Consider the following 26,587-nt stretch of genomic DNA (forward strand, 5'->3'; position numbering starts at 1 on the left):
CACCTCTGGTGTCCCAACGAGACTCTCAGCACTTGCACTAGTCAAGCCGGCGCTCTTCCTCTTGTTGTTCTTCTTCTCCTTCTCCTCCTTCTTCCTCTCCTTTTCCTCCTGCTTCTTTTTGCGCTGAGACTCAGCAAGCGCAGCTGCCCTCGCATGCCCAGCGAGATCCGTCGACGGGCTGAAGGAGACGCGCCGTACGATGTCCCCTTTGCGTGCTTCGGCTTTGAGAGCCTCCATACTAGCCCGCTGGATGGTGGGCAAGGGAGCGCTCTGTGCTGAGTCTGCCGTCGACTCAGGTGTAGGAAGCGGAGCTACATCGTTGCTCGATGTGCTTTCCACGTCTTCTTCCTCCTCGTCCTCCTCTTCATCCTCCTCGAGCTGTTCGTGAAAGGCACTCCCAGTGTCAAAGCTACTTCGCCGTCCCTTGAGCTCCATGCTCACCGGTCTTGATGGGAAAACAACTCCAGTTGAATGATTTTGTGTTGGTGTTGTCGGAGCTGACTGTGCGCCTTTGCCCTCCCTCTCGCCCCTCCTGAACAATCCTAGACTGATGCGCCTCAATCGGCCACCCTTTCTCACGGGAGCTTCTTGGGATTGATCCTCCGAAAGAAGAATCTCAACGGTCGTCTCATGAGTATTATTGCTTTCCACCCCATCTGGTAGCAGAGAGCTGAGCGTAGCGGCGGTACTGCCATCGACGAGGGCGAGAGACTTGATACCGTCTTCGAGGCCGTCTTGCGTGCTGGGGAAAGGCGTCGCGTGCGCGAGGGAGGGGGCGGCGACTGATGCCATGGTGGGTCGAAGAGACGAGGATGAGCGAGTGCGTGGGTTGATAGATAGATGAGAAGGGTTTCTGGCTGTTTGTGTCGTCAAGTGGTCGTGATAGTCTTTTATGTCCTGCTGTCGTTTAGGGTCATTAAGGGGGAAGGAGCGTAGTGGTACCAGGCAGAGTCCGATGAGGCTTTCCGCCAGGTCTCAGGCAAGGCGAGAGGGCTACCGAGTGAGAACACCTTGGCAGCAGCGACCACGGAATCGGAGATGAAGGAGCTTGTCCATTACTGGCACACTAAGGGGCCCTTCGATAGGGGCCGAGGGGAAGCAAAGGCTGAAGTCGACCCCTATCCGCTCTCCGCTCGCAGTCCGCGCTCCTCAATCATGCGCCGCTTCCGCCTTTGCCGAGCGGGGTCAAGCTCTACCTCGGACTCATCATACGCTCTCGCTCACTACTTTGCGCGATCGCAGGTGCGCCAATGTTCGAATAGACTAGCAATCAAGTGACACGGTCCAAATGAAGAAGGACATCCGCACGCGCGCCGCGCTCACCCAACGACTACCTCCTCCGTCTCCTCGAGGAGCTCCTCGACCTCCTCCTCGATAGTCTGATCGGCCTCCTGCTCCAGCTGCTCCGAAACACTCGGCAGCGGAGGGAGACCCATGTCCTTCCTCTTGCTCTCCAGCCTCTCCTTGGTTGATGCCCTCCATGCCTTCCACTCATCGATGGCGCGCAAGTAGAGCTCCTTGTTCTGCAGCGCGAGGTTGGATTCCTCAGCCAGGTCCTCCTCCTCGAACTGCTTGCCCAGCTCGCGGATGTTGCGCCTCACGCGCTTCTGGTCCTCCTTGCTGAGCAGGCTGCGCGGGCGAGGGCGCCACAGGATCTGCTTGAAGCGGTCCTGTACGTGCTTCTGCAGCTCCTGGCCTCTAAAGTCCCACACTGCGTAGCCGTTCTCGAGGGAGTGACGCCACGCACTTGCGCTCGTAGCCACATAGCGGCCAGAGGGGTCCCACTCGAGGTCGGTGATACCGTAGTGCTCGCCCGAGCCGATGAGCTTTACCTCGTCCGCCGGGTCGACGGGTGCAGCACCCTGACGGATCTCGGCGTTGAACTCGACATCGTACCACTCGAGGTCGAACTTCTGTGATGAGCCGAGCGTCGCAACGACGACATGGCGTCCCTTGGGCGACCAGAAGACGGTGTTGCACGTCTTGTTGTCAAGCATCTTGAGGAGGCGGAAGTCTCCCTTCTTGGGGTCGAGGTGGAAGAAGTTAAGCTGCGTCTTGATCGTGATACCGGGTGCGGTCATGCCCAGGTTGGGGTCGTTGCTCGAGATGACGGCGAAGTGCGATCCTTGCGGCTCCCAAGCGAAAGCAGTGACGGGATCCTTGAGCTCGACGACCTCGACAGGGAAGTCCTTTTCCCTCATTCTAAAGATCTCAAAGTTGCAGAACATCGACTTCTTCGTCTTGGTGTGTCGGTCAACCTTGACGCAGAGGTAGTTGCCCTGCGGGTGCCAGTGAAGCTTGCAGTCCGAGACGTTGAAGAGATTCTTGGAGCGAACAATCTCGCGGTTGGGAATGGTCATGACTGATGCTCGTGCGGGCTGGTTGGCAACCTCGGGAACCCAGAAAGCGATCATGTTATCACGCGGCTTCTTTGCTCCCTTTGCGGGGTTCGAGCCGTCTCCCCAGGCATCGATGGCTTCCCTATCCTTGTCGCCAAGCGGACACCACTCAAAGTCGACGACACCCTCGATGTTGATGCTCTTCTTGTCCTGGAGGCCCATTGACGGAGCCTCGTAGACGCGGATCTGCTTGCCCGGGATCACCTGGGCGCAGTATTGGTCGTCGCCTGACCACTTGAGCATCGGCCATTGGAAACCCTTCTTCTCATCCTGCGCCATAGGGAAGGTGCGGAGAAGGTGTCCTGTCCTGACCTCCCATACTGCTACGCGGTTGCCCTCGTCCTCTGCGGTGAAGTGCTGAGGTCCTACAGGCGCATTCTCGGGCACAGCGATGGGCTCGTGCGACCAGGTGATCATGTACTTTTCTGATGGAGAGAAGTCGACGAGGCGAGCACCGCGGTGGCTGAAGCGCATGAACTTCTTGTACGACGGCCCACCCCAAAGCGCAACACCAGGGCCGTGGAGGGTAGCAAGGAAAGTACCGAATGGTGACCACTGAACGTATGACTCTGTCCATCCTGGTCTTGAGTCGATGACTTGCGGCGGTGAGGAGCGGTTGTGCCATGCTACTGCGACTTCGTTACCGCGGCACATGACGACTTGGTCTCGCCCTTGCGGATCGAGGAGCCATGAGCGAAGGTGCTCATTAGGCACGTACTCCTCCTGCTGAGGCTCTGTAAAGTTCTCATCGATGTCTGCGAGAGCCTCGATGTCGCTGAATCGGTTGACTGCGAAGCGATGGCGCTTGTCGAGGGGGAAGCCATCGAGCGTCTTGACGGCCAAGGCGGCATCGTCTGCGCTCGCGAGCTCGACAAACATGTAACTGAGCGGGGAGAGGAGGGATAGGTCAGAATCATCAAGATGAGTATCAGGGTAGCAAGGACGCTTGCTCACCCCTTTGAGTTGCCATCTGAGCCAAAAGGCATGTGGAAGAGCTCCTTGTCGACATCGACGCCGACTTGCGACTTGATTCGCTTCTGGATGATGTCAAAGAGCTTCCCCTTCTTCGCGTCGTCTACTACAGGTACGTTGTCGATGACTACGACGTGGTCGAGTCCCTCGTCGAATCGTACGGCGTATCTGCGGGCAAGAAGAGAGAGAGAGAGCGCAAGTTCAGCTTGGGGCGATCCTTGAAGGCTGTCGCGTGATGGCTTGGCTGTCTTGGACTGACTTTTGCTCAATATCTGAGAAATCAATGTCTTCGTCGTCTAGCGACATGTTGTGCACGCCATTTGTGAGCTTCTCTTGCGACGTCGACATGTCGAGCGACGTGATGAGGAGCGAGAGGAGGACAAGACTAGACGAAGGGCGGTAGTGGATTCGTGGTAGCGAAGGCGGCGCCTCTCTCGTGCTGCCTCGACACTTTCTTCGCGGGTCAAGCCTGAGGGCGAATCGGCACCGACCTGAACTCACTTAGTCGGCGGGGCGGACTTGCTCGCGTGGTCCACGGACGAGGAGATGCAGCGACGACGACGACGGCGACGACGACCGACTCGAATTTTGGACGGAAGAGGCGCAGAGGCGCAGAGGCGCAGCTTGACTTCAGCCACTTGCTCATCACCACCACAGAACGCATATAGCCATGCCAAAGAAGAGGGAGAAGAAGACGGCCAAGGGGTGAGCAGGTGCATCGATTGTAGAGGTGACTTAACATCATTCTGAACATCCCCACTCCTCTCGCGCAGCCGTCTCGACAAGTTCTACTGGCTAGCCAAGGAGCAAGGCTTCCGCTCTCGTGCCGCCTTCAAGCTCGTTCAGCTCAACAAGAAGTTCAACTTCCTCGAGAACGCTCGCTGCTGTATCGACTTGTGTGCTGCTCCTGGAGGATGGCTCCAAGTAGCAAGCAAGCACATGCCCCCCAACTCGCTCATCGTAGGAGTCGACCTCGTACCCATCAAGCCAATCCCACGCTGCATCACCTTCGCAGAGGACATCAACTCTTTCAAATGCAGAGACGAGCTTCGAACCACCCTCAAAGACTGGAAGGCGGACATTGTGCTGCACGACGGTGCGCCGAATGTCGGTACCGCTTGGGTACAGGACGCCTACACTCAGTCTGAGCTGGTGCTCCAGTCCCTCAAGCTCGCAGTCGAATTCCTGGCCCCTGGTGGTCACTTTGTCACAAAGGTTTTCCGATCAAAGGACTACAACAATCTGATGTGGGTATTCAATCAACTCTTCCGTAGAGTGGAAGCCACCAAGCCCCCTTCCTCCCGTAACGTCTCTGCGGAAATCTTCGTCGTCTGCCAAGACTTCAAGGCGCCCCGTCGCATCGACCCCAAGTTCCTCGACCCGCAGCACGTCTTCAAGGACCTCGAGCCGCTCAAAGAGGCAGCAGGCGAGGGTACATCTGGAGGTATCGATCCGGCGATGAAGGGCACCAGCGCTCTCAATGCGCACGCGAACGTCTTCGAGCCAGAGAAGAAGCGACGCAAGCGTGACGGGTATGAGGAGGGAAACTACACGCAATTCAAGGCCATTACTGCGCAGGACTTTGTCAGAGGGCCGGACGCTGTCTCGATGCTGGGTACGTACAATCAGATCACTTTCAAGACACCAGAGGACAAGGCACTCCTCGACCATCATGAAAGCAACGAGGATATCCGCGTCAACTGTGAGGATTTGAAGGTACTCGGTCGCAAGGACTTCCGCAACCTCATGAAGTGGCGTTTGGCCATGCGTGAGCACCTGGGCATCGAGACGCCCAAAGCAGCGCAGCCTGTTCAGGAGACGGTCGAGACGGAGGAGCTCGAGCCGATGGATTCGGATGAGGAGATGGACGCGGAGTTGGAGCGCTTGACCGAGGAGGAGCAACGCAAGTTGCGCAAGGAGAGGAGAAGGCGGAATGAGGCGAGGGCGAAGAAGGTGTTGAAGATGCAGCTGCAGATGACTACGCCCATGGACATTGGTATGGAGCAAGGGGACGCAGCATTGCAGGGAGGGTCGGAAGACTTTTTCGATCTGGGCAATGGGCCGCAAGGCAAACCCAAGGCTAAGCCGCAGCTAGACGTCGAGGACGACGAGGAGAGCGATGGCGGAGAGTCAACGACCATCTCGAACAACGAAGACGACGAGGACGGGGAAGAACTCGACTCAGACGAGGAGCGCGAGCGTCGTCTGCGCCGCCTCGAAGGCGACATGGACGGAATGTACGAGGAGTATCGCAACCACCTGTCCGACCGTGATGCAAAGTTCCGCGCCAAGGAGGAGCGACGCAAGAACAAAGACCTCGAGGAGTGGGGCGGCATTCAGGAGAACAAGGGCGATGATGACGGGGAGGACTCGGACGCTGCAAGCAGCGTGGGCGGGTACGATGTCGTGCAGAGCAGAAAGGGCCGCATCGACGTCGATGATTCTGATTCGGACTTCAGTGACGATGATGAGCAGGAGGAGCCAGCGGCAGATAAGGCTCGACGAGCTGCTGCCAAAGGAAAGTTGCGCGCAGTCGAGAGGTCAGCAGCGAAGCGCAGTCGGGCGGAGGAAGATGACGACCTGGACGAGTCATCCCTTGTGACCACGCTGGAGAGCAAGAAGGCGGCAGAGGCGAGGCAGAGCAAGGAGGCCGCGATTTGGTTCGACAATCCGCTCTTCAAAGGAATGCCGGGCCTGGACGGCGCCGATGTTGACGATGACGAAGATGAGGAAGAGCAAGAGGATGACAGCGAAGTCGATCAGGACGAGGAGGACGAGGACGAGGATGAGGAGCCAAGCGATGAGGAAGAAGATGCCGCGTCCGACTTCGAGGTAGTCCCACGCGAAAAGGACGACGACGACTCAGAGTGGCACGTCACCGACCTGGACGTCGACGCCGAAAAGCAGCGCTTCATCGACGAGCACGGTCTCACGACCGCCGAGGCCGTGACCCTGGCCCAGCAGCTTGTCAACAGAGAACGTACCAAATCCGACCTCATCAACGCGGGCTTCTCCAAGCAGAATTTCACGGACAAGTCCGACTTGCCAGACTGGTTCCTCGACGATGAGGGCAAGCACTGGAAGGCCAACATCCCCATCACAAAGGAGGCCATGGCTGCTCTCCGTGCGCGTCAGAAGGCCCTCGATGCTCGACCCATCAAGAAGGTGGCCGAGGCGAAGGCGCGTAAGAAGTACAAGGCGGCTCAGCGCATGGCCAAGGCACAGAAGAAGGCCGAGGACGTGCTGGCAAACGAGGATGGGGAGATGACGCAGAGGGACAAGGCGAAGAGCATCACCAAGTTGCTGCAGAAGGGCGGGTCGAAGGCCAAGAGGAAGGAGACGCAGCTTGTCGTTGCCAAGGGGCCGAATCGCGGACTGAAGGGTAGGCCAAAGGGCGTCAAGGGTCGCTTCAAGATGGTCGACGGTCGCATGAAGAAGGAGCTTCGCGCGCAGAAGAGGATCGATAAGCGTGATGGGAAGAAGAGGAGTAGCGGGCATGGAGGGAGGACCAAGGGAAAGCCGAGGGTGCCGAACGGCTATGGAGGAGGTGGCGGCCGCTGATCAGCGTGATCGGATCCGCCTTTGGCGTCTTGTACATTCTCCAATTTATACAGCATCACTACATTCACTCGCACCGTCATATTTACATTGCCTGCGGCTCCCAGCTTAGCACACTCATTCGCTTGTCTGCCTCGCTTTGAGCAGCGTCGTCCTGAGGATATCCGGAAGATAGTCCTTGCTGCTGCTGTCCGTGTGCATTCAGCTGAGCAGCATTGTATAGATGAGCATCGCCAGCGCCAGATGGCTCCGCCGTCCGGTATGGGATCCGCTGGTAGCGTCCATCGTCGTACCCGCGACTCACGAGCGTGTCATCTCCCTCTGTCCATCTCGCTGCTGACGAGGGAGGCTGGGGGAAGGCCGCGGTCGATATCGGTGTTGAAGCGGCTGAGCTGCCTGCGAATCGGCCACTCCAAGCGCCTGCGCTTGGTTGGGGCTGATGCTGCTGCTGCTGCGGTGCATAGCCACGGGTGTCGTACGAGCCGTAGCCCGCCAGAGTGGGGCCGCCTCTTCTCATATCCTGCATGTCGTACATGCCCGCTGCTGAGTCCTCGTACTGGTATTGAGGCTGCCGTTGCTGGTACTGCTGCTGGTTGCCCCAGAGTGGCTGCTGATGCTGCTGTCGGGGCGAGTACTCTGCAGGCGTCCCAAATGATGAGGGAGCCGCCCGACTCTCACTTCCCCTTACGTCGCCCTCATCACCGTCCGCGCCAGCTGGCCGAGCAGCTGCAGCGGCAAAGATATGCTGGAAGTCCAGACCAGCAGACTTGTCCTGCCCAAGTCTCGTCCCTGCTGAAGCAGCTGAGGTGGTCGTCAAGCCCGTGCGAGTGCGGCCTATTGTAGCGTCGCCCAATCTCGGGCTTGCACTCAAAGCAGCGAAATGATCGTACTCCTCGGAGTCTGGAGCATGTCTACCATTCGCCGCTGCGCTCTCGGCGTTCTGGGCGCGGGCAGTGTCGAGGGCATACCGATAGTCCGCTTGGGTATACTCCTTCCCTCGCATACGATCCCAGGCGAATCGCATTGAGTACCAGAGCTCTGCGAAGAGGTCCCCCAGCCAAAGAGCGAGCCAGATAGCGTAAAGCGGATTGGTATACCGTCCGCGGCGACGTCGACGAGGCGTCTGCGTCTGCGTCTGTGGGTCGCTACCGTCGTCACCGCCCTCGCGCAGCTTCTCCTGCTGCAACGCCTCCATCTCTTCTTCTTCACGGCGTAGCTGCTTGCCGTGCTCTCTATATTCTCCCCAATGGAATGCCCATGCTTGGAAGGCAGCAACGAGGACCATCTCGAGGGTTACAGCTAGTGAGTTGAGTCCGTCGGCTACATTGGTGGAGGTCCAGTATTGGGAGGCCCGAATTACGCCGTGATCCTGGAGAATGGAGAAGACGAAACTTTGATAGAAGCAGAAGAAGATTGCGAGCTTGATGGCTGAGGGAGGAAGTCGCAAATTGGAGGGCAGGAGCGGTAGATGGTGACGGGAGAAAGAGAAGGTGGTCGTGAAGCGTAGATGGGGTCAGTTGCGCGCGTAGTGGAGCAAACAAGGACTTCAAGGACTTGATCTACTCACTCATGAACTTTGCAAGCGGGCGACGCCCACTGAGATCCTTTTTGATCAAGTCGTAGAGCACAATCAAGGCCATCAGTGCCACCGAGATTGACGCGAAGTCCACTGCGGTTATGTAGACGTGTGCATACTTATACGAGTAGGTTTCGTTGCAGTACAAGCCGAACGCTTCCGTGACGATGCCCGCAATGGAGAGGAGGGGCCTGATCACGACGTATTGTACGACGGAGAACTTGAGGATATAGAGGAAGTAGGCCTTGCTCGGTCTGTAGCGAAAACAGCACAGAGGGATCGGCAGCTTGGTCTTGTCCTTGGCAGCGAAGCGGGCACGCTCTTGAACGACATCTCCATCGGCGAGATAGGCCAAGCAGAGCATCAGGAAAGCGGCTACGGCGATTGCTTCGTAGACAGTTTCGGAGACCTCGAAGTATTGGTACGCGCGGAAATACACGTAGCCCAGGAAGGACACCACTGCGTAGACGGGCGCGAAGAGCAGAATTCTGATGATCTGCCGTTGCTGTGCCGGCTTATGAAAGTGTAGGGCATGTCCCATGACTGTGGTGAGGGAGATGATGAGAGTGACGGCCGCAGCCGCACCTGCTATGGTCCAGCCGATGCGATGCGCATCCCAGTCCCCATGGAATACTGATTGCCAGAAGTCCTCCTGCTCCCTCTCGGCCGCGTTGATCGAAGGACATTTTTGAACCATCTTGATGGTGCTCGTGGATCAGTAATCACCAAAGGCAATCGTCGGCAGCACTCGACGGGAAGGAGATACTAGACGATCCGCCGTCCCAGTCTGGGAGATGCTGAGTTGTGCGTAGAAGAATGAACTGCCGCCAAAGGGTCGGTTGAAGTAGCAAGTCGTGAGGGGACGAGAGGTAGCTATTCGCAGAAACCAAAACACCGGACGAGGAGATGCACCAGTAGCGTATATGCAGGCGTCCAGGGCGTCAAATGAGGTACATCGGGCGGACGATGACGAGGAAGGAGAGCAAGTGTGCAGTGTGATGTAGTCTAGCTGGCCGAGGAATCCGTAGCAAGAGCAGGGTGAGAACGAGGACGAGGACAAGGACGAGGACGAGGAGAAGAGAACTGTAAGAGGCCTTTTGCGCTGCGTTGCGATGACTTCACTTGACGGACGCGGGAAGGTCAAGCGAGCTCGGCGAGGGCTCCAAAGAAAGAGAGCTCGTCTCACTCCGCTGCTGAGACCGTCCTGCGTCTCAACTCGATCTACCGGCGGCGAGTGAACGGCGAGCGGCGAGCGGCGAGCGGCAGCGGGGCGCAGCCTTCGGCTCCAAAAGTGAACACAGCCAGCCGCTTCCTCCTTTCTCCTCTTTCTGCTCCTCTCTTCAATGTCATGGCTAAAGCATCTTCAATACCAGCTCGTTATGGCTCCTGTCTCTTCTGCTACGCTTAAACCTCCTCATCTACCCTTTTGCCCGCTCAGCCACTCGCAAGGGCACCCGCAAACAGACGTCGCCTTGTCGAGCCCACATGGGGGGACGCTAACGGGTTCCAGAAGCCCGAGATCTCTTCACGTCTATCAAAAGGTAGCTTTGTCGATTACTTTCTTCCTACAATGCCAACTCCCTTTCGACGCCATTCAGTCCAATGTGATGCTCCGCCTCGACGACTCAAAGAGCTCCCAACCTCCTCAAAGCCCATGCCGCCCCTTCTGGCCAATATTGCACGCGGCCGCCGGGCTGCTCACCGAAATCATCTAGGTGGAGACGCTGCTGGCGTGATTGATATTGCTCCGATGGCTTCTGATCGAGGACAAAGTCGGAGCGTACCTCGCATTGCTGAAGGCGTCTGTTGCTTGCGACGGTCATCGCCAGGATAGCTAGGAGGGCGAAAATCATCAAGGAGAGGAGGCGGACCTGCGCATGAAGATGCCAGTCAGCGTCATGCGTGGCGCCACGGAGGGTGGCTCGATGACTCACTCCTCTGACTTTTTGAGCGCGTTCGTCCAGCACGTCAAGCACTATGCGAGCATCGAGCTGCCGAAGGGCATTGTCTTTGTGCATGCTTGTGTCGGACTCGTAGAGCTTGCTGCCTCCCTCGTTGCCCTCTGCCCTGGTCCTGTGCAGGGTCTCCTGCCTCTCACTTCCAACAGCAGCCTCAGCAGTCTTGACCATCTCCTCCCTGAGCAAGATCAGAAGCTGTCGCGCATCCTGCTTGCGACGCTCGTCTTCCTCCGTGCGCTGCTCGGCCAAGTCGGCAAGGACGGTACGTACCGCTTGGGCCACGATGGCGGTGATGTCGACTGTGGGCACGTGAGCGAGAGGTGTCGTTGCTTGGCTGGAGTGGTTGCTGTGGGTGAAGCAAGGGGAAGCAGGAGAAGTCGAGGAGGGGCCGTTCAGCAATGTGGGTGCGGCGTTGAGTGGCGCCCCGGCAAGCTGATCTTCAGGGCCCAGGAGGACAAAAGGCTGCGAGTTATGGTGAGCCGTCTTGTCATCATCGCTGCGGTTGACCTTGATCTGACCATCCATCTCGGGGGTAGTCAGATCATGGACGCCCCTCTTGAGCTCTTGGACGTCGCCAAGGGGCAGAGGCGGATAGCTGTGGGCAAAAGCGATCGAGCTTAAGCCTGTGGATATCGAGTGTCCAAAGGTGGACGAGGATGGTAGGCTTGACCAAGTAGAGGCGGAACCGGATCCGGATGCCTTGCTGGCCATGGAAGACGGGTTGGAGGAGGTGGTAGACGAAGTGGACCCGCTGCGGGGCATGAGCGGAGTGAGGAAGAGCTCTTGTGCAGTGTCACCCAGGTGTTCACCGCAATCGTCTTGATGATGCTTGTCACTCAGGTGGTCCTGGCTGTCACCTTCGGCGACTGGACTCAAGGGCGGCAAGGCTTGTATGCCCCTCTCGGCTGGTGATGGGGTCGCCGGGATGATGTTGGTGCTCGGCAGGATGGCCGAGACGGCTTGAGCATCCTCCTCACTCTCCTCGATGCTCTTGTCCCCCGGCACTTGCATCGACTGGCTCAGGTCGAATCCCATACCAGGAGCAAGTCTACTGAGCGACGAAGAGCGCTGAGCAAGCGGGCTTGAGTTGGAGGAAGAAGATTCGCTGCCGGCGTCGCTGATACGGAAGCTTTGGTCTGAGATGAAGCCATGGTTGATACGGTGAGGGTAGAGGTTCTGCGATGTTGACATTGAGTGGGGAGGGGTTGTGGGCACCTCCGCTGCCGCTGCCGCTACGGGGGATTGAGGTAGTAGTGGCTCAGGTGGTGCGACTACACTGAGGCGCATCGATGGAGGCGAGTTGATCGAGGGCGGTGTTGACGAAGTGGGCAGGGTGGGCGAGTGAGGGGCGTCTACATCACCGGGTGAGGAAGGCGGGTTGGAGGAAGATGACGAGGCGGGCGAAGATGAGCGGGTGCAAGGCGAAGGAGGGCCCACGTCGATGGCAGCCGCGGATGGATCGTACTCGAGGTCCCAGGGGTCTACGGGGATGGTAACGGGATTAGGAGCGCTCCTCGCTGCTACGCTCATAGTAGCGTGTGAGGGGGCGGAGTGAGAGGATGGAAGGGAAGAAGCGAAAGCAACAAGTGAGGGAGCGTGAGCGCAATCAGACCGACTCGACTTGTCGGCAGACGGCGTGCGAGCCAAGTGTCGCTTGCTGAGCGGCAATCGATTGAGCGACGGGGGCACGGCCGCGGAGAAGCGCGTCGCAAGCAGGCGAGACAAGCTGACACGGGTGGGTGAGAGAGGCGGATGAGATTTTGTCATCAAGATGGATGGCGAGCATCAAAGTGGTATGTGAAGCATCAGAAGTGGTAAGGGGGAGCATTGGGCTTGACAGTCTCCCACTGCGGGCAATCGAGGGGGAACACATCAGCACCCTGGTCTCTCGATTCTCACCAGATTCGCGCAACTCACCGCCTCATCAACCGACTTGACCACATCTGCAGGCAGCGGGCCCTTTTCAAAGTCGACCAGGTTCTGTTCGATATGGGAGAGGGAGCTCGCCCCAATGATAATCCCATCCCCGTACTTGCGGTCCAGCTTGGAGTGGTGCTGCATCCAGCGGAGGGCCACCTCGGCCATGCTCAGCTTGGCCTTGTCCGCCGCGTCCGAGACGATCTTGATGGCCTGGAAATACTCGTCACGATAGTAGCGCTTGCGGTATGACTGGCCTTGGGTGCGATTGGCGTCGAAGCGTGAGCCGGACTCCACTACGTCATCAGGAGACTTGATGCGGCCCGTGAAGAAACCGCCTCCTGTCGAAGGGCGATGAAGAAGGAAAGCAAGAGGTCAGCTGTACAGGACATTACGTGCGATACGCTGGTCGCACTCACCAAGAGGGTTGTATGTGTAGTAGCTGATATTGTGCTTGCGCAGTGTCGGAATGAGCTCAGGCTCGGCCGTACGGGTGACGGCGTTGTACAAGCCCTGATAGACGGAGACCTGTCGAGCAAAGAGAAAGTCGCAGCATGTCAGCTGCGCACAGATGAAACCACTTTCTCCGACTCTGCTCGCTTACCTTGAAAGGATACTTCTTCTCCTGGATGATCTGAACAACCTTCTCAATCTCATCAACCTTAAAGTTGGAAATGCCAAATCGCTCGAACCTGCCCGCCTTGTACGCGTCATTGATCGCCTCGAGCGTCTCAGCAAAGTCGACCTCTCTGTCGGGCGCATGGAGGTAGTAGAGGTCCACCTTGTCCGTTCCCAGCGCAGTCAGCGACTCGTTGAGAGCCTCCTGGACGCCGGCTCTCGTGTGGTCGTAAGCTTTCCCGCCTACCACACCGGGAAAGCGAGCCGAAGGAAAAACCTGCGAGCGTGAGTGGTGCAAACCAGCTCAAGAGACTTCAGCGACAGCGGGCAAGGTCGAATCCCGTGGCTGGCTCACCTTAGTGGCAATGGGGAAGCCCTGCTCCTCGACCTTGAGGTTCTTGAGCATCTCCTCGCTCGAGCCTCCACCGTACGCTCGAGCGGTATCCAGCTCGCGATGTCCATGCTTCTTGAAGGTATCAAGGATCTTCTGCGCCGTCTCGAGGTCAAAGACACGGCTCTGCTCAGCACCCTCCTTGCCAAAGGTCATGCATCCTGCCGGCAAGTGAGAGAGGCGGGGGAGTCAGCGAGGGCATCGTGAGCTTGGACGCTGCCTTCACTCACCGAAGACGACCTTGATGTTAGTCTTCTCGCCAGCCATGCTGATGTCGATGATGATTGGTGCTGGAATCGATGATCGAAGTGAGGAAGAAAGGGACAAAGCTTGAAGGCACCACAAGCTCGTCATCTTACTGGGCGGCCGCCTTGTTCCTCGGAGTCGATTGCCGCTCTCGGCAACGACGGCAACGCAACGCAATGCAAAAGCGCACGGACGGCCAAAAGGATCACGCATGGATGTGGAGTCGAGCACGTAAAGGTGGGTGGGCTAGGCGGGAGGCGCGCTCTCACTCATCGAGCTACTAATGGTGCCGGGACGTCAACGCCGTGTGTACTATTCCGAGTGCAAAGAGCTGTGTACTATTCCGAGTGCAAAGAGCCAGCGAGAATCGTTGTACAGGAAAAGGGGACAGGAGGGGTACTAGCAGATGCGAGGCGTTCTACTGCAACAAACGCACACGCCCTTAGTTGATATTCGAAGGAGGGTCCTCGAGATGACCCGGGTTCTCAGCATGAGCGTTCTCAAAGTTGCGGTGGCCGCCGTGCTTCTTTCTGCCCGCGGCGAGCGACTGGGCAAACTTGGACCTGCGCCTGATCTCGGGACCCTTCGCGTAGAAGATGTAGACGGGGATACAGACGAGGATGGCCAGGAAGCCCAGCAAGGTAGAGGCCCACTCAAGGGACATGGGTCCCAGGTTCTGGTACAGCGGGGAGGCGTACATGGCGGATACACCTGCGAGGAAGTCACGGGCGAGGGCATTGCCTCCGGTGGCTGAGGCCGAGTAGGGGCCGTAGGCCGCGACCATGTAGTCGATTGTAGCCATGTAGATTGAGTAGTTGGCAATGGCAATCAGCGTCGAGAAGATCATAGGGGCGATCCAGTGGACTTGAGGGGGACCCAGGGATGTCCAAGCGAAACCAAAGAGACCAATCGGCTCGAGAGGGGCCGTGTAGAGGAGCCACCAAAGACGAGCCTCGGGCTGCAGCGCATCAGATCCCAAACTCCTGCGCACCTTGCGCTGAGCGTGGCAGATAGGCAGGAAGGACAAGAAGCCCAAGAGGTAGCCGATGTTGATGGGCACATAGGCGAGTCCGACCTGGTAAGGCTGGAAGCCCCACTGCTTGTACACATATTGGAAGGCCTCGAGGAAGGTGAAGATGAGGGCGTCGGAGAAACCAGAGAGGAGCGACATCGAAAGCACAATGGGCTCGCGGACGAACATCTCAAAGGGACGGATGATATAGTTGCCGAACTCCTTGACCGAAAGTCGGTTCTCCTTGAGCTCGTTTGGACCGTAGATGTTAGGGTGCGATCCATCCTTACGGCGGCGCTTGGCCTCGCGGTCGAGGAGAATTGTAGCACGCGTCTCGGGGACCGTAAGGAGGTGGATGATCTGAACGACACCTCCAAAGATGAGCTGTACCCAGAAGAACCAGTTGTATGTGGAGAAGTTCTGGATGAAGCCACCCACGACTGGTCCGACCGAAGTACCACCGACGGAGGACAGGACAACGTAGGCTACAGCGTACTGCTGTGCATCGACGTCGTACAAATCGGCGACCATGCCCAGTGTGACGGATCCACCGGCCGTGCAAAGACCGCCAAGACCTCGTGCGACGATCAGAGAGCCAAAGTTGGGCGCGAAGACGCCCAACAGCTGCCAGATGTTGACCAAGAAGAGGGAGATTTGGAGCACCCACTTTCGACCGAACTCCTCGGAGAAGGGCGCCCAAAGCTCTGAGCCGAAGGCGTACAGAACGAGGAAGATCATCTGCGTCGTGCGGGCTGCTTGGCTGCTGACACCGAACTTGGACGAGACCTCCTCGATGGCGTTTGGCCAGACGGATGTGTTGAAGTTCATGGACATCTGGACCGAGAAGATGACGGTGAGAATCCACCTGCAAGCGAGCGCGATCGGAATGAAAGGATGAGCTACGGCGTCGAGAAGGCAACTATTCGAGGGCGCCTACTTACCACTTCTTTGCAGTTGACCACGGGTAGGCCGTAGCGTGCCACCCAGCCTCCTCGGTCAGCTCGACCTTGCCGTCTTCCCTAGGGTTAGGCAGGGCTTCATCCGTCCCCTTCATTTTCTCCTCTGGCCTTTCCTCCATAGGCGTGACTTGCGACTGGGTCAAGGTGAGCCCCTTGCCCGTGCCGTGCTTCGTCGTATGCTTCTCGCCATTGGAGTCCTCGCCCGAGGCGTCATCGCCAGCTGCATCGTTGGCGTGTGTTTGTGACGAGTCGGAGCCAGACTCTCCCCGAGGCGTCGTGTTGTAGTCGGGTGCCTGGTGGGCAGCCACTGGCGCTGCCGCCTTCTCAGACATTTCCACCATGGTCGCTTGCGGTGTAGTTGGGTGAGTCTGCTAGATGAGTCTTGATGCGAGTCCCGTGTTGATGGTGTGGCTTGCTGACCAAGACTTATGCCGCAACCAAAGAAGACAAGACCTTTGTCGAGGATACGTTGAGGATTGTAGATGAGAGGGAAAGAAAGGATGCCAGGCTGCTCGTAGTCCAACGTCCTTCGGCGACTCAAACATACAGAGAGATGACCCAATAGCATTGTCTAGCCCGACTGAACTCACCTTCCCGCCGCTCCCGCCGCCGCCGCCGCATCGCCCGAATGCATCACTGCCTAGCGTCCAGATCGGAGCGTCACCTTGCCTTCATTCGCAATATCGGAGCACGGTCGCTGGATGCTGCTTCACTCCTCCCACGCCCCTTTCGCTGAACCCTGATTCCGCGATGGTCCAGCTCAAACGGAGCGCAAAATGCGATGAGGCGAGGGGCGGGAGAGGAGCGCGAGTCTCGTTTCCAAGGGTTCCGCTTGCGAGTGACGTCACAAGCAGCCGCCGCATCGTCGCAGCGCTCCAGCGGCGGCAGCGCAACCAATGGCGCGAAGGGATCACATCTTGCCAAGACGGCGGGTCGTAGAGCAAGCGTGCGAACAATGGGGCGAGTAGACCAGTGGACCAGTGGTAGCGACTAGCTTCCCCTCACGGCAAAGATCGTCCGATTAGCCGTCCGACCGGCCTCTTCTTCTCGTCATCATCGTGAAGGCCGTACTCTGCTAGTTCCCTACTGAGCGTCGGCCCAGCTGATCTGGATACGGCGATGCAGCAAGTTCGCTGACTGACTGCGATTGACAAGAGTAGGCTCGGACGTGACGCCCGCCCGCACCCTGAGGCTCCAATGTTGCGGTTGCGATGAGGTTGCGTGCGCTAAGACACCGAAGTCAACGTCATCCTCACCGATTTTGCTCTAGGATGAATACGCAGAGGCCCGCCAAGAAGCTTTGGAATCAGCGCGTCGAGCTACGGGTCGGTAAAGTTCATCAGAAGCCGAGCGTGGGGAGGATCGGCACAGGCAAAGGGAAGCGAATGCAGGGACACGCCTTTGGTGCGCAGAATGAGATCGGCGCTGTTGACGAGGAGAGAGCTGCTCACTCACACGAAGCGACTGCTTAGGCGAGAAGCATGTAACGATTAAGATACTGCAGACGCCAGAAAATATACGAAAACTGCACATTGGTGAGAGAGCGCTCGGCGAGCAGCATTTCTTGGTGGTGTCGACCGAACGTCATGTAGATCCACGGTCAGTGGATCCTAATAATGGCTCGACCTCGGGGGCTTGGACCATGACTACGACGCTGCAACAGGCCATTCTCTTATACAAAGTAGAGGATGTGCTTGCTGAGTAACTTTCGCCGCGTCGCCGCGGTGTAGAAGCACAGAAGTTGGTAGATGGCCGATCTGGGCGAGGTTCTCCCATTGTTGGTACTGCTCGCTGCCATGACCGGCCTTCGTGGTCCCATACGCTTGGACGAGCTTGGCGTAGGCAGCATCCTTGAGGCTGACGTTGATCGCCAGGACGTCGTCCGCCTCTTCGGCCCTGCGAGCCTGCTCAGCCGTGAGGGGCGCGTAGGTCTTGCGCTGCAGCCCTCGTGGCGCCAACTCACTGGGCTGCTCCTCGCAGTGCGCCATGATGCCCTGCAGGTCGGTCGGTCGCCATGCGTTTGGAGACATAATGGCGCTCGTACATCCTTGTGCCGGGCTGATGGCCGATGATACGGCGAGCAGTCCCCTCTGGCACGTCCGGACGGTTGAGGGCCGTCGCCACGCAGCGGCGCACCGTGTAGCAGGTGAAGGCTGGCAACCCCGCTCGTAGCGCAGCATCCGCCACGGCCCTCTCCAAAGCGCCAACCCTCCAACCCGCCACGTCATCAGCAAGCCAGCCCTCGCCGCCTTTGATGATCCGGCGGCAAACCATCTGGTCGAGCTTGTCCGCCTTGATGACGAGCTTGACCTCCTGGAGCTCGCCGCCGCTGCCGCCGTTGCTGCTAGGTGGAGCGTTGCTGTTGGAGAGCTCATCGTAGCTGGCCAAGTCGTAGAGTGTCGCGTCCTCGAAGATATCGTCCTGCAGCGCCAGGGAGAAGGCGACACGGACGGCGTCGCAGAAGAAAGGGAGCGAATGGTCCTCGTAGAGAGGCTGCGTCCTGTATGCCCCAGTGCTCCTCTGCCCCTTGAGGCTGCGAATGGTCGAGTCCATTTTGACCCGAGCGGAGCCCCTCTCAACCACGAGCCAGAAGTCGAGATCGCCCCATCGCAATCCCTCATTGACCTCCTCATACCCTCTAGCCACCGCGATCTCCCCGGGCCGGCAGCCGACGAAGGCGAGGAGAAGAACGACGAGCACCACCTGCGCCCTCTCCCGCGCACACTTCCACCGAGGAGCTTGCTGGCCAAACACGCCCTGCTCGACGAACCGGCGAATGTCCGCGAACGTCGCCCAAGCCTGGCGTTGTGTCGGCGCCAGATCCAACTCTTCTCGCAGCGTGCCGTCGAGGTACCTGTGGCACTCGATGCGCAGGCCACGGGGCACTTCATTTTGCGTCTCCGCCTTGTACGCCGAGAATGTCATAAAAAGACGATGCTCGGCGGTGGCGAACGATGCGAAGGGGGACGAGGAGGAGGCGGCGTCATTGCCGGCGGCCTGCTCGGCGGCGATATGCTTGCTGTCGCGACCGATCTTGAGGCAGCAAGCCCTGGTGAAGAGGAGCCAGAACTCGCGTGGCATTGTAGAGGCGCCAGGCTTGAGAAGTGCATCCGCTGTATGGCTGTGACCTTGCTGCCGTACCCACTTCTCGACGAAGCGGCGCAAGTACTTAAGGGAAGCGTCTTTGAGCTTTATTGTCCCAGGTGCGTAGCATTTGCCGATATCAGCTGGGTCTTCTTCGACATCAGCCCCTTGTCGTGTCGTGACAGACTTGCAGGAATGCCATGTAGGACAGGATCAACGTTGCGAACTTGGAGCAAACTGGTAGAGAGCCTGCGTCGGCCAAGCGGCGGCTGCGCCCACCCCATGGTCTGTCTTTGATCCATCCATGTAGGTGTCGACCCTGCCTGCGTGGCTCGTCACGGCCTGGTGCTCAGCGACAGCCTCGTCCTTGCCGGCTAGGATGGTGTTCAGCGGAGGTTGCCACGTCGGCGGGCGCATTGGCTGCTGTGGCTGGTTCTTGGCTGTGGTGACGGCACGGTATGCTAGCTGGCTAGTCGTCTTGGCCAAGGAACAGATGGGCACCCCTCGACGCCGTAATGTGGAGGATCCAATAGCAGAGCTCAGTTGTGAGAGATAGCCTATAGTGTCGACGAGACAATGAGTGGGCAGCGTCGCCGATACTGTCCGTTGCCGTGCTCTGGCAGACGAGGCGAAGATGATGGCTATGGGCGGGGGAACGCTGAGGCTAGATGACTGCGCGATGAGAGGTTCAGGGAGCTAGGCAAGTCTGCGCCCAGGGGCTTGATAATGAAGCTTCTGGGCGCAGGGTCTTGATGTTTGGTGCACAGTGGCTTGTTTAGCGGTTGAGGTTGAGTTAGTAGGGAGGGGTGGGTAGTTGAGCAGATGAGGGGAGAAGTGGGTGGTGCGAAGCGACCCAGGAGCTGAGAGCTCGTCTGCCCTGTTCGGCGGCCACAACAGCACAGCCCGCCAGCATCGTCGAGGAACAGCTCTTGATGGTGTGATTGGTAGAAAGTCAATGTGCGGATCGTGCCTGAACGAACGACTGATCTCCCGCGTTGGCTGCGCTCGACGCACGCCCAGACCAACACCCGTGCACGGCCCCTCGGTCCAGGTCGCCGAGCGCAATGAGCTCTTCTTCCAACTTTCGTAGCCAGGCTTCCTCGCGCTCGCATCAAGATGGTCAATGCAAAGCAGGCGACGAATGGACAGATATCATGTGTAGCTATTGGATCGAAATAAGTATGAGTCACACAGACGAGCCTGGCGGACGGAAGAATCGCCCTATCGCGACCACCGCCCGTCACGCGCTGCAGCCCACGACTAAGGCTCTAACACCTTCTTCCTTCTCCTCTCCTCATCCTCTACTTCTTCGCAAACTGCGACTCCGAGTTGTAGCCACCCATAGAAGCGGTCGAGCTTACGCCTCCTGTGACGGTCTTGAGGAGTGCATCGACGTAGTTGGCGCCGGACCAGGTCTGGTGGGTGAGGACGTCGCAGCCAATGTCCCTCTCCTTTCGCTGAATGACGCCGACGTACGCCTTCATTCCCTCGGTGGCAAACGCTCGTGCGAACTGATCGGAGATGAGCGCATTGCTGTGCAGACCGGCGAGTGTGATGAACTGCCAGACGAAGCCCAGCTTGGCCAGGTCCCAGACGTAGCTCTTCATCTGCTCCTCGCTCAGCTTGGCGGCGTCCCAGTTGAACGACGGGGACAGATTGTACGCGAGCCACTGGCCGGGGACTTGCTTGCGCACGCCCTCTGCGAACTCCTTGGCCTGGGCAAGGATGGGGCTCTTGGTCTCCATCCAGATGAGGTCGGCGTGCGGGGCAAATGCAACGGCACGGTTGACGGCGCATTGTGTTCCACCCTGATACTGGTAGTAGCCCTCGCGCGTGCGCGGGTGGTCCCAGTCCCAGAAGAAGCCAGATGAGGCGTCGACGCCGTGCTTCTTGGCGATTTGGCGAGCGACGTGGTTGGACTTGTTGGCCGCTTCGTTGAGGAAAGCCTGGACGTTGCCGCCCTTCTCGCGCAGCTTGTCAGCCACGGCGTCGGTGAAGAGGCGCAGCTTAGCCTTGGCGGTCCAGTCGCTCTCGATGGCAGCAAGAGCATCACCATTCTTTCCCTCGCGCTCGGCGCGGGTCATAACGGATACGAGGGGCTCGAGGTCGGGGTTGGTGGAGCCCAAGATGAAGGCATGGTCGCGCTCGTCGACGTTAGAGGTGATGAGGGTAGCGGCCTCAGAGTCGGTACGGGCAACGACGAGGTTCTCGACACCCATGACATCGTACTGGAAGCGAATGGCGACAAGGCGATTAATGTGCTCAGAGATGGGCACGAGCACCTTGCCTGCCATGTGACCGCACTTCTTCGTGCCAGGAGCCTGGTCCTCAATGTGAATACCAGCGGCTCCCTTCTCGACAAAGAGCTTAGTGAGCTTCATGACAGCCGTAAGACCGCCGTGTCCCGTGTCGGCGTCAGCGACGATGGGGCGAAGGTAGTCGACGGGTGCGTTCTTGGATCGCTCCTCGGGTGTCATGCGAGTACGAGCCTCGCGCTGCTTGCGGTCGTGGAAGAGCTGAGCCATGAAAAGGTGCTCGACCTTGAGGGGGACAGTGTTGTAGGGGTAGTCTGCGAGATCCGGTCCGGGCTCGTTGGTGCTCGAGGCCGTCGACGACGACTGCCAGCCAGAGACGTAGACGGTCTCGAGGTACTTGGCCATCTGCGTCACCTGAACAGGGTCGAGGGCACCGTAGGTGTGAGAGGTAGTGCCATTGCGGGCGTGGCCCTCGAGGGTGGCCCAAAGCTTCTTGGCCTGCTGGTTCGAGGGGTAGTGGAGGGGAATGGTACCGCGCTTCGAGACGACGTCGGCAGCGGTAAAGGGGCGCTTAGTGCGAGCGAAGCGTGGTGACTGCGGGCGTTGGGAAGAGACTGTGAGATCACGACCAGTTGGGAGAGCTTTGCGTTGGCCCGGCCGCGCCGACTCACCTTCCACCACTGCTCTACGGCCTGGACGTCCTGCTGGAACTGCTGTCCCTCTGCGTCGTTTGCGGATGGCATGCTGGCTACGTATCGATGCTTGTCAGGCTAGATGAGGATGACAGGGATGGTGACGAGGGAGTTGAAAAGGCGAACCTCCGTTGCTGCTCTGAGGTCTTATATTACCTGGATCGCCGTCGACCCCGTACACAGGCAGGCATCACCCATTGTCCTCGGCCGCCCGGCTCACGCCTCTCCCTGGGCCGGACCCCGCATTCGCTGCTGCAGGGCTTCCCGCGACGGTGCGGCCGTTGCTGCCTGGCCACCCTTTCACGCCTTCACGCCGTCCATTTGCCGGCCTCTGACGGAAATACAACACGTGGCACAGTCGTGAGCAATGGTCAAGTCCGTCGACGCCCGCTCGACGATACCATGGCGGCGATCGCCAGTGACGACGATTGAGACGCTCACAAAAAGCAGCAGCAAGGTGCGAGAGGAATGACGTGCGACACTGGGCAAGCTTTTGCCCACCGTTGTGAGTCAAAGACGCCAAACGCGAGTCATTATCATCGGGGACGCACACCCTGCCGAACAACGGCGGCTGATGACACAGAGCATTGAGCAGAAAGTGCAAATGACAGCTACGATCCTGTCGCGCTTGGTGAAATGTGGTCGAATTCACGACGAGGATGGTATGTGGTGGTACGCAAACGTCAGGCGTCACGGTATTTGCCAGACTAGCTGCCTCACTCTCTCCGTTCCGGTTTCGCTTTCTTCGCGCGCTGCGGACCCAACCAGCGGACTGAGTTTGGCCCTGCAAGCCGCCGCCGCCGCTGCCCACACGGCACTGCGTCCGCCCGCTTGGCCTGACTTTGAGATTCTCCCTCCCCTCGTCACTACCACCACCTTAACCTCTCCCTCACATCACAACATGGACTCCTCCAAGACCCCCGTCAAGCTTGCTCGCGTAAGTGTCTGCCAAGAGAGCACGCACACATCATCTTCTTCATCGTGATAGAGGGGCTGGCGGCACACAATTGCGGAGGGATCGAAAGTTATAGCCGCCCATGCTGGTCGAAGGACTGCGACGGTGTCGGCCTCATCGGGAGGCGATAGCACCGTCGATGTTGCTGCTATCAGCGTCTGCGCAATGGCTCAAGAGGTAGACGTATGCTCCGTCACGAGAGCGAGCAACCTCTACTGAGGCTAGACGATTTGAAGCTGGAGTTGGCAATGGGAGGATGAGGGTTGACGAGAGGCATGGAGACTGCTCCAGGCAATGCTCTCGCATTTCTAGCCAGAATACTGCGCTTGAAGAGCATCGCTCGTTGAAGCTCGTATTGCTGCTCTTCGTCGTCGTCGAGCAGCCAGATGATGATTGCTTGGTCATTCCGAACTTCTATCCCACGCATTCCCGGACATCCTCACTCACATCCATACCGCCCCTCTACCTCGCAGGTCACCAAGGTGCTCGGCCGTACCGGCTCTCGCGGTGGTGTCATCCAAGTCCGTGTCGAGCTCATGGGCCCTGAGGACGGCAACCGCTCCATGATCCGAAACGTCAAGGGCCCCGTCAAGGAGGACGACATCCTTGCTCTCCTCGAGTCGGAGCGTGAGGCTCGGTGAGTTGGCGAGGAGGCAGACGTCGTCGTCATGAAGAACAGTACAACTGACCCTAAGTACCCTCGCTCGCACCATAGCCGCTTGCGTTAAGCATCAGCCAATACCTGGCTCGGCTTTGCGCATTCTGTTTACCTTGTCTCTCAGCACACATCATCATCACGAGGCCACAAAGGGACTGCTTGTTGACAGCTCTGCGTGGTCGGCGACGGCAACACTGTCACGTCGCCACCTTCGTCTCCTTGTACAATCAACATCAACTTTGAGCCGTCCACGCTGCGAGAGTGCGAGAGAGAAAGAGAGAGAGAGGAGAGAGAGAGAGAGAGAGAGAGAAGCGAGGGGAGAGACCCCCTCACGTCGAGGCAGGCGACAGAAAGGTTACCAAGCTGTGGCATCGATCTGATCGATGGGCAGCGACGTCAACATTTCGGGCAGCGACGAGGTAGCTCAGCGATCCTCTCGTTGACGACTCTGAGCCGCGAGCCGGCTGCCTCGTCCGACGCCGCTGTGCGAACCACGGACATTCCTGCTTCGCCGCATTCGCGATCGTTCGCTCCTCCCATGGCACTGCTTGCACATCTATCCCACTCGGCACTTCTTTAAAGCGCCACTGAGTCCTCTCGGTCTCATGATGACCACCGCGACCCGACCCGTGCTCCAGCTTGCCTCCCCTGACCCTCCCTTGCCTGCCATTCTGCCGCTTACCGAGAGAGAAGGCGAGCATGCGCTGGCCTCAGACCGAGCAGAATGTCACGCCTTGCATCGCTGAACGTTGCACAATGCAACGGGACGTCCCTTGATATGCGAGCAGAAAAAGGTATCTACAGGGAAAGGGCAGTGGACGCGAGCGGGTATGATACAAAAGAAGGTAGTGCGAGGCGACTCATATCGAGCACGGGGTGAAGGGGTCAATTGATCATCTGACCACCACCCCGCTCGCGCCTACAGGAGGTCGCGACGAGGATGACCCGTGGTACATGAAGCTGCTCCTCTTTGCTGCGACATCGGCGCTGATCCTTCTCGTCACCGTGTACGGTATGTTCGCCGCTGTGGCCGCAGAGGGGGCACCAGGTCCAACCACGCTGCCCGACGGTAAGGCGAGGGAGGTGACGGCGCAAAGGCTGAGTGGCCTGAGACGGAATGAGGGGGAGAGGGGAACAGTCGGTGCTGCCGGCGGTGAGGGTGAACGAGAGATGGACGGGCTGAGGGAGGGTGAAGTGCTGCGTGGTGAAAGAGGAGCGGGATTGCTCCACTGTACCCCTGCGTCGCCGTCAAGCTCGTCGAGATACGGCGTCACTGTCTTCCTCCAGCTAAGCACATCTCCATGCCCCCTCTCCTCAATAGGCAAACTCGAAGAAGCGGGCAATCGTCCCTTCTCCTTCACAGCTACCGGGGGGCCTGGGAATCGAGCCAGCTGTTCATCCCACGGCGAGCCGAGCTGGTTAAGCAGGTCGAGCGGAGATTGCAGATCCCGCTGGACGGCAAAGGACGATGGACGGGAGTAGCTCCGATCCTTGTCCCCACGAAGAGCTGCTGGCGAAAGCGCTACGATTGTGGGGATGGGTGGTGGAGGTGAGGGAAGAGGGTAGCTGGAGGCTGGGGAAGCTGCTGCTTTCGTCCTGGCGATCGCGTCCTGTGGTGTACCGGATAGGGAAGAGGCCCACTTGCCGTGCTGCATGATGGGGCTGGTGTTGGTGCGCTTGTGCTGCCGGCGTTGGCCTCGTCGTTGCAGACTGGGCGCTGTCGTTGGGCTTGCCTCAGTGTCATTGTCACCATCGTCCTGGCCGTAGTCGTCCTCGTCGCTGGTCACGATCCCCAGCCCGGAGGGACGGCGCCCTTCCACCATGGAGGGCTCAGCACCTTCGTCCTTGTGTGGCTTCGTCTCCATGAGAAGCGGGCCGCAGGCCTCGAAGCTTGGAAGCCTTCCGCTGGTAGTCCTGTGTACATGTCCATCTGCAGCTGCGTCCTGACTGTCGTGCGAATCGTCCTGCGTGCTTACACGCCATTGCTCCTGCACGAAGCTGGTGCTGTCGCCGAGCCAGGGGGAGGAGGTGGCTCCCCGACTCGCTATGCTGGCGCTGATGCTCTGGCTCGCACTCACGCTCGCAGTGATATCGCGTGACTTCTGGTATGTCGGCGGCTGCTTGCGCCGTTGTCTTCTCGCGCGGGCAACACTGGAGAGGGCGGCGGCTGTACTGACGGTTGCTGATGCCTTTGGTGGGGCTTGCTGCGAGAGGGCGACCAACTCGAGCGTGGAGAGGTCGCCATCAACAGCGTCGCCTTGTTGCTTGTTACCCCCGGGCGGTGAGCAGGGCAAGAGGGTGTGATGGAAGTCGGACATGAAAGGTGCGGTCGTGTCGACTGGTTCCCCATCGAGGATGAGAGCCGCGGAAGCCACCTGATGTGCGGAGGTTGGTTGCAGTACAGTCGCTGCGGAGGTTGTAGTAGCGGCCTGCTTGCCTTGATGCTGCGCTGCATCCTCGGGGGCCATGACAGAGGTAGCAGCCGTCTCTCCCGCTGAGGACCGCCCGCCCAGACTCGAATCACTTGGTCGCGAGCTGAGCGCCTCTCTTGTTGCTGTCGTGCTCTCGCTCGTCGACGACAGGAAGGCTGACGTTGAGCGCTGCATAGCTGGTAAGATGGGTAGATATGGTGACGGTGTCGGTAGAGACGGAGGCTCACTCGTGGACAGAGTGTTCTTGATGTGATGAAGGTCCGAGCCGCTTGGTGGTAGGTCCAGCGCTTGTGTAAGGCCGCGCAGGCAGTTGGTCGTGAATGACGAGTGTGGGTCGTACTGGATGGACGCCTGACGTGGGGGAATGATGCTACTTCGCCACTCGTCTTGATGATACTGCCTTGGCGCGACCCCATTGAGTGAAGCATTGGAATACGCCGAGGCCAGCGGCCCTAGTGTCTGCGAGATCGGCAAGGGAGCGACTGCAAAGGACGCAGAAGAGGCGAGGTTGCCAATATCTTCTTCGTTGTAGCATGTTGGGTTGACTGCTGGTGAGGTGGAGAAGCGTACGGCTGAGCTGTTGGACTTGTGGCGGGGGAGCAGGTGTCGCTCGCTACGGCGACGAAGTTGATGCCAGCGATAGAGGAGGACAGAGCCGATGAGGGCTGCTGCGAGGAAGAGGGAGCCGATGGTGATGAGTGCGACTGAGGCGGGCGAGAGCGATGATGGAGCAGCCGAAGCGTCTTCTGGCGCTCTAGCATTGAGCAGGTGTGGTAAGGGTGCCATCTCGAGCAAGGTTAGCAACGAGCGCGAAAATGGTAGATGGAGCAGGAAGGAAGAGTTGATGGTAGCAATGACAAGGGTCAGCCTTCGCTCTCACACCGCTGCCTGTCATCTTTCTGTAT

The 26,587-nt window shown here is 58.9% G+C and overlaps 11 protein-coding genes across 11 annotated transcripts; 2 read left to right on the top strand and 9 right to left on the bottom strand.

The window, feature by feature from the left end:
* Positions 1-1,319: 1,319 nt before the first annotated feature.
* Positions 1,320-3,677, bottom strand: BDZ90DRAFT_260746 (translation initiation factor eIF-3b; the record flags this gene model as incomplete). The annotated part of the gene is made up of 3 exons (XM_025508289.1): positions 1,320-3,282; positions 3,354-3,539; positions 3,631-3,677. The coding sequence occupies 3 exons, from the start codon at positions 3,675-3,677 to the stop codon at positions 1,320-1,322; spliced, it is 2,196 nt and encodes a 731-aa protein (XP_025361685.1).
* A 332-nt stretch (positions 3,678-4,009) lies between these two features.
* On the top strand, positions 4,010-7,027 carry BDZ90DRAFT_253031 (FtsJ-domain-containing protein). The gene is made up of 2 exons (XM_025507780.1): positions 4,010-4,076; positions 4,145-7,027. Exons 1-2 carry the CDS (start codon positions 4,042-4,044, stop codon positions 6,930-6,932), a joined length of 2,823 nt encoding a protein of 940 aa, XP_025361686.1. The 5' UTR covers positions 4,010-4,041; the 3' UTR covers positions 6,933-7,027.
* On the bottom strand, positions 7,015-9,202 carry BDZ90DRAFT_260748 (DUF300-domain-containing protein; the record flags this gene model as incomplete). The annotated part of the gene is made up of 2 exons (XM_025508290.1): positions 7,015-8,357; positions 8,497-9,202. 2 exons carry the CDS (start codon positions 9,200-9,202, stop codon positions 7,015-7,017), a joined length of 2,049 nt encoding a protein of 682 aa, XP_025361687.1.
* Positions 9,203-9,810: 608 nt separating this feature from the next.
* BDZ90DRAFT_185283 (hypothetical protein) lies at positions 9,811-12,341 on the bottom strand. Its single transcript, XM_025503814.1, has one exon. The coding sequence runs from the start codon at positions 12,228-12,230 to the stop codon at positions 10,131-10,133; it is 2,100 nt and encodes a 699-aa protein (XP_025361688.1). The 5' UTR covers positions 12,231-12,341; the 3' UTR covers positions 9,811-10,130.
* On the bottom strand, positions 12,269-13,656 carry BDZ90DRAFT_272118 (Aldo/keto reductase; the record flags this gene model as incomplete). The annotated part of the gene is made up of 6 exons (XM_025508767.1): positions 12,269-12,310; positions 12,381-12,721; positions 12,800-12,908; positions 12,985-13,275; positions 13,354-13,550; positions 13,620-13,656. The coding sequence occupies 6 exons, from the start codon at positions 13,654-13,656 to the stop codon at positions 12,269-12,271; spliced, it is 1,017 nt and encodes a 338-aa protein (XP_025361689.1).
* A 421-nt stretch (positions 13,657-14,077) lies between these two features.
* On the bottom strand, positions 14,078-15,725 carry BDZ90DRAFT_220682 (MFS general substrate transporter; the record flags this gene model as incomplete). The annotated part of the gene is made up of 2 exons (XM_025504444.1): positions 14,078-15,512; positions 15,589-15,725. The coding sequence occupies 2 exons, from the start codon at positions 15,723-15,725 to the stop codon at positions 14,078-14,080; spliced, it is 1,572 nt and encodes a 523-aa protein (XP_025361690.1).
* A 1,173-nt stretch (positions 15,726-16,898) lies between these two features.
* On the bottom strand, positions 16,899-18,838 carry BDZ90DRAFT_185530 (hypothetical protein). The gene is made up of 2 exons (XM_025503815.1): positions 17,062-18,838; positions 16,899-17,005 (listed from the first exon to the last, which is right to left on the bottom strand). Exon 1 carries the CDS (start codon positions 18,495-18,497, stop codon positions 17,253-17,255), a length of 1,245 nt encoding a protein of 414 aa, XP_025361691.1. The 5' UTR covers positions 18,498-18,838; the 3' UTR covers positions 16,899-17,005; positions 17,062-17,252.
* Positions 18,839-19,219: 381 nt separating this feature from the next.
* BDZ90DRAFT_185269 (hypothetical protein) lies at positions 19,220-19,897 on the bottom strand. The gene has a single exon (XM_025503813.1). It carries the CDS (start codon positions 19,800-19,802, stop codon positions 19,332-19,334), a length of 471 nt encoding a protein of 156 aa, XP_025361692.1. The 5' UTR covers positions 19,803-19,897; the 3' UTR covers positions 19,220-19,331.
* Positions 19,837-21,744, bottom strand: BDZ90DRAFT_232640 (isocitrate lyase). The gene is made up of 2 exons (XM_025506330.1): positions 21,617-21,744; positions 19,837-21,539 (listed from the first exon to the last, which is right to left on the bottom strand). The coding sequence occupies exons 1-2, from the start codon at positions 21,686-21,688 to the stop codon at positions 19,992-19,994; spliced, it is 1,620 nt and encodes a 539-aa protein (XP_025361693.1). The 5' UTR covers positions 21,689-21,744; the 3' UTR covers positions 19,837-19,991.
* A 752-nt stretch (positions 21,745-22,496) lies between these two features.
* On the top strand, positions 22,497-23,804 carry BDZ90DRAFT_240798 (hypothetical protein). The gene is made up of 2 exons (XM_025507382.1): positions 22,497-23,229; positions 23,307-23,804. The coding sequence occupies exons 1-2, from the start codon at positions 22,979-22,981 to the stop codon at positions 23,491-23,493; spliced, it is 438 nt and encodes a 145-aa protein (XP_025361694.1). The 5' UTR covers positions 22,497-22,978; the 3' UTR covers positions 23,494-23,804.
* A 339-nt stretch (positions 23,805-24,143) lies between these two features.
* BDZ90DRAFT_280011 (hypothetical protein) lies at positions 24,144-26,468 on the bottom strand (the record flags this gene model as incomplete). The annotated part of the gene is made up of 1 exon (XM_025509233.1): positions 24,144-26,468. One exon carries the CDS (start codon positions 26,466-26,468, stop codon positions 24,144-24,146), a length of 2,325 nt encoding a protein of 774 aa, XP_025361695.1.
* Between the last annotated feature and the right edge of the window lie 119 nt (positions 26,469-26,587).

This window comes from Jaminaea rosea (assembly GCF_003144245.1).
Source record: "Jaminaea rosea strain MCA 5214 unplaced genomic scaffold BDZ90scaffold_8, whole genome shotgun sequence".
NCBI lineage: Eukaryota > Fungi > Basidiomycota > Exobasidiomycetes > Microstromatales > Jaminaea > Jaminaea rosea.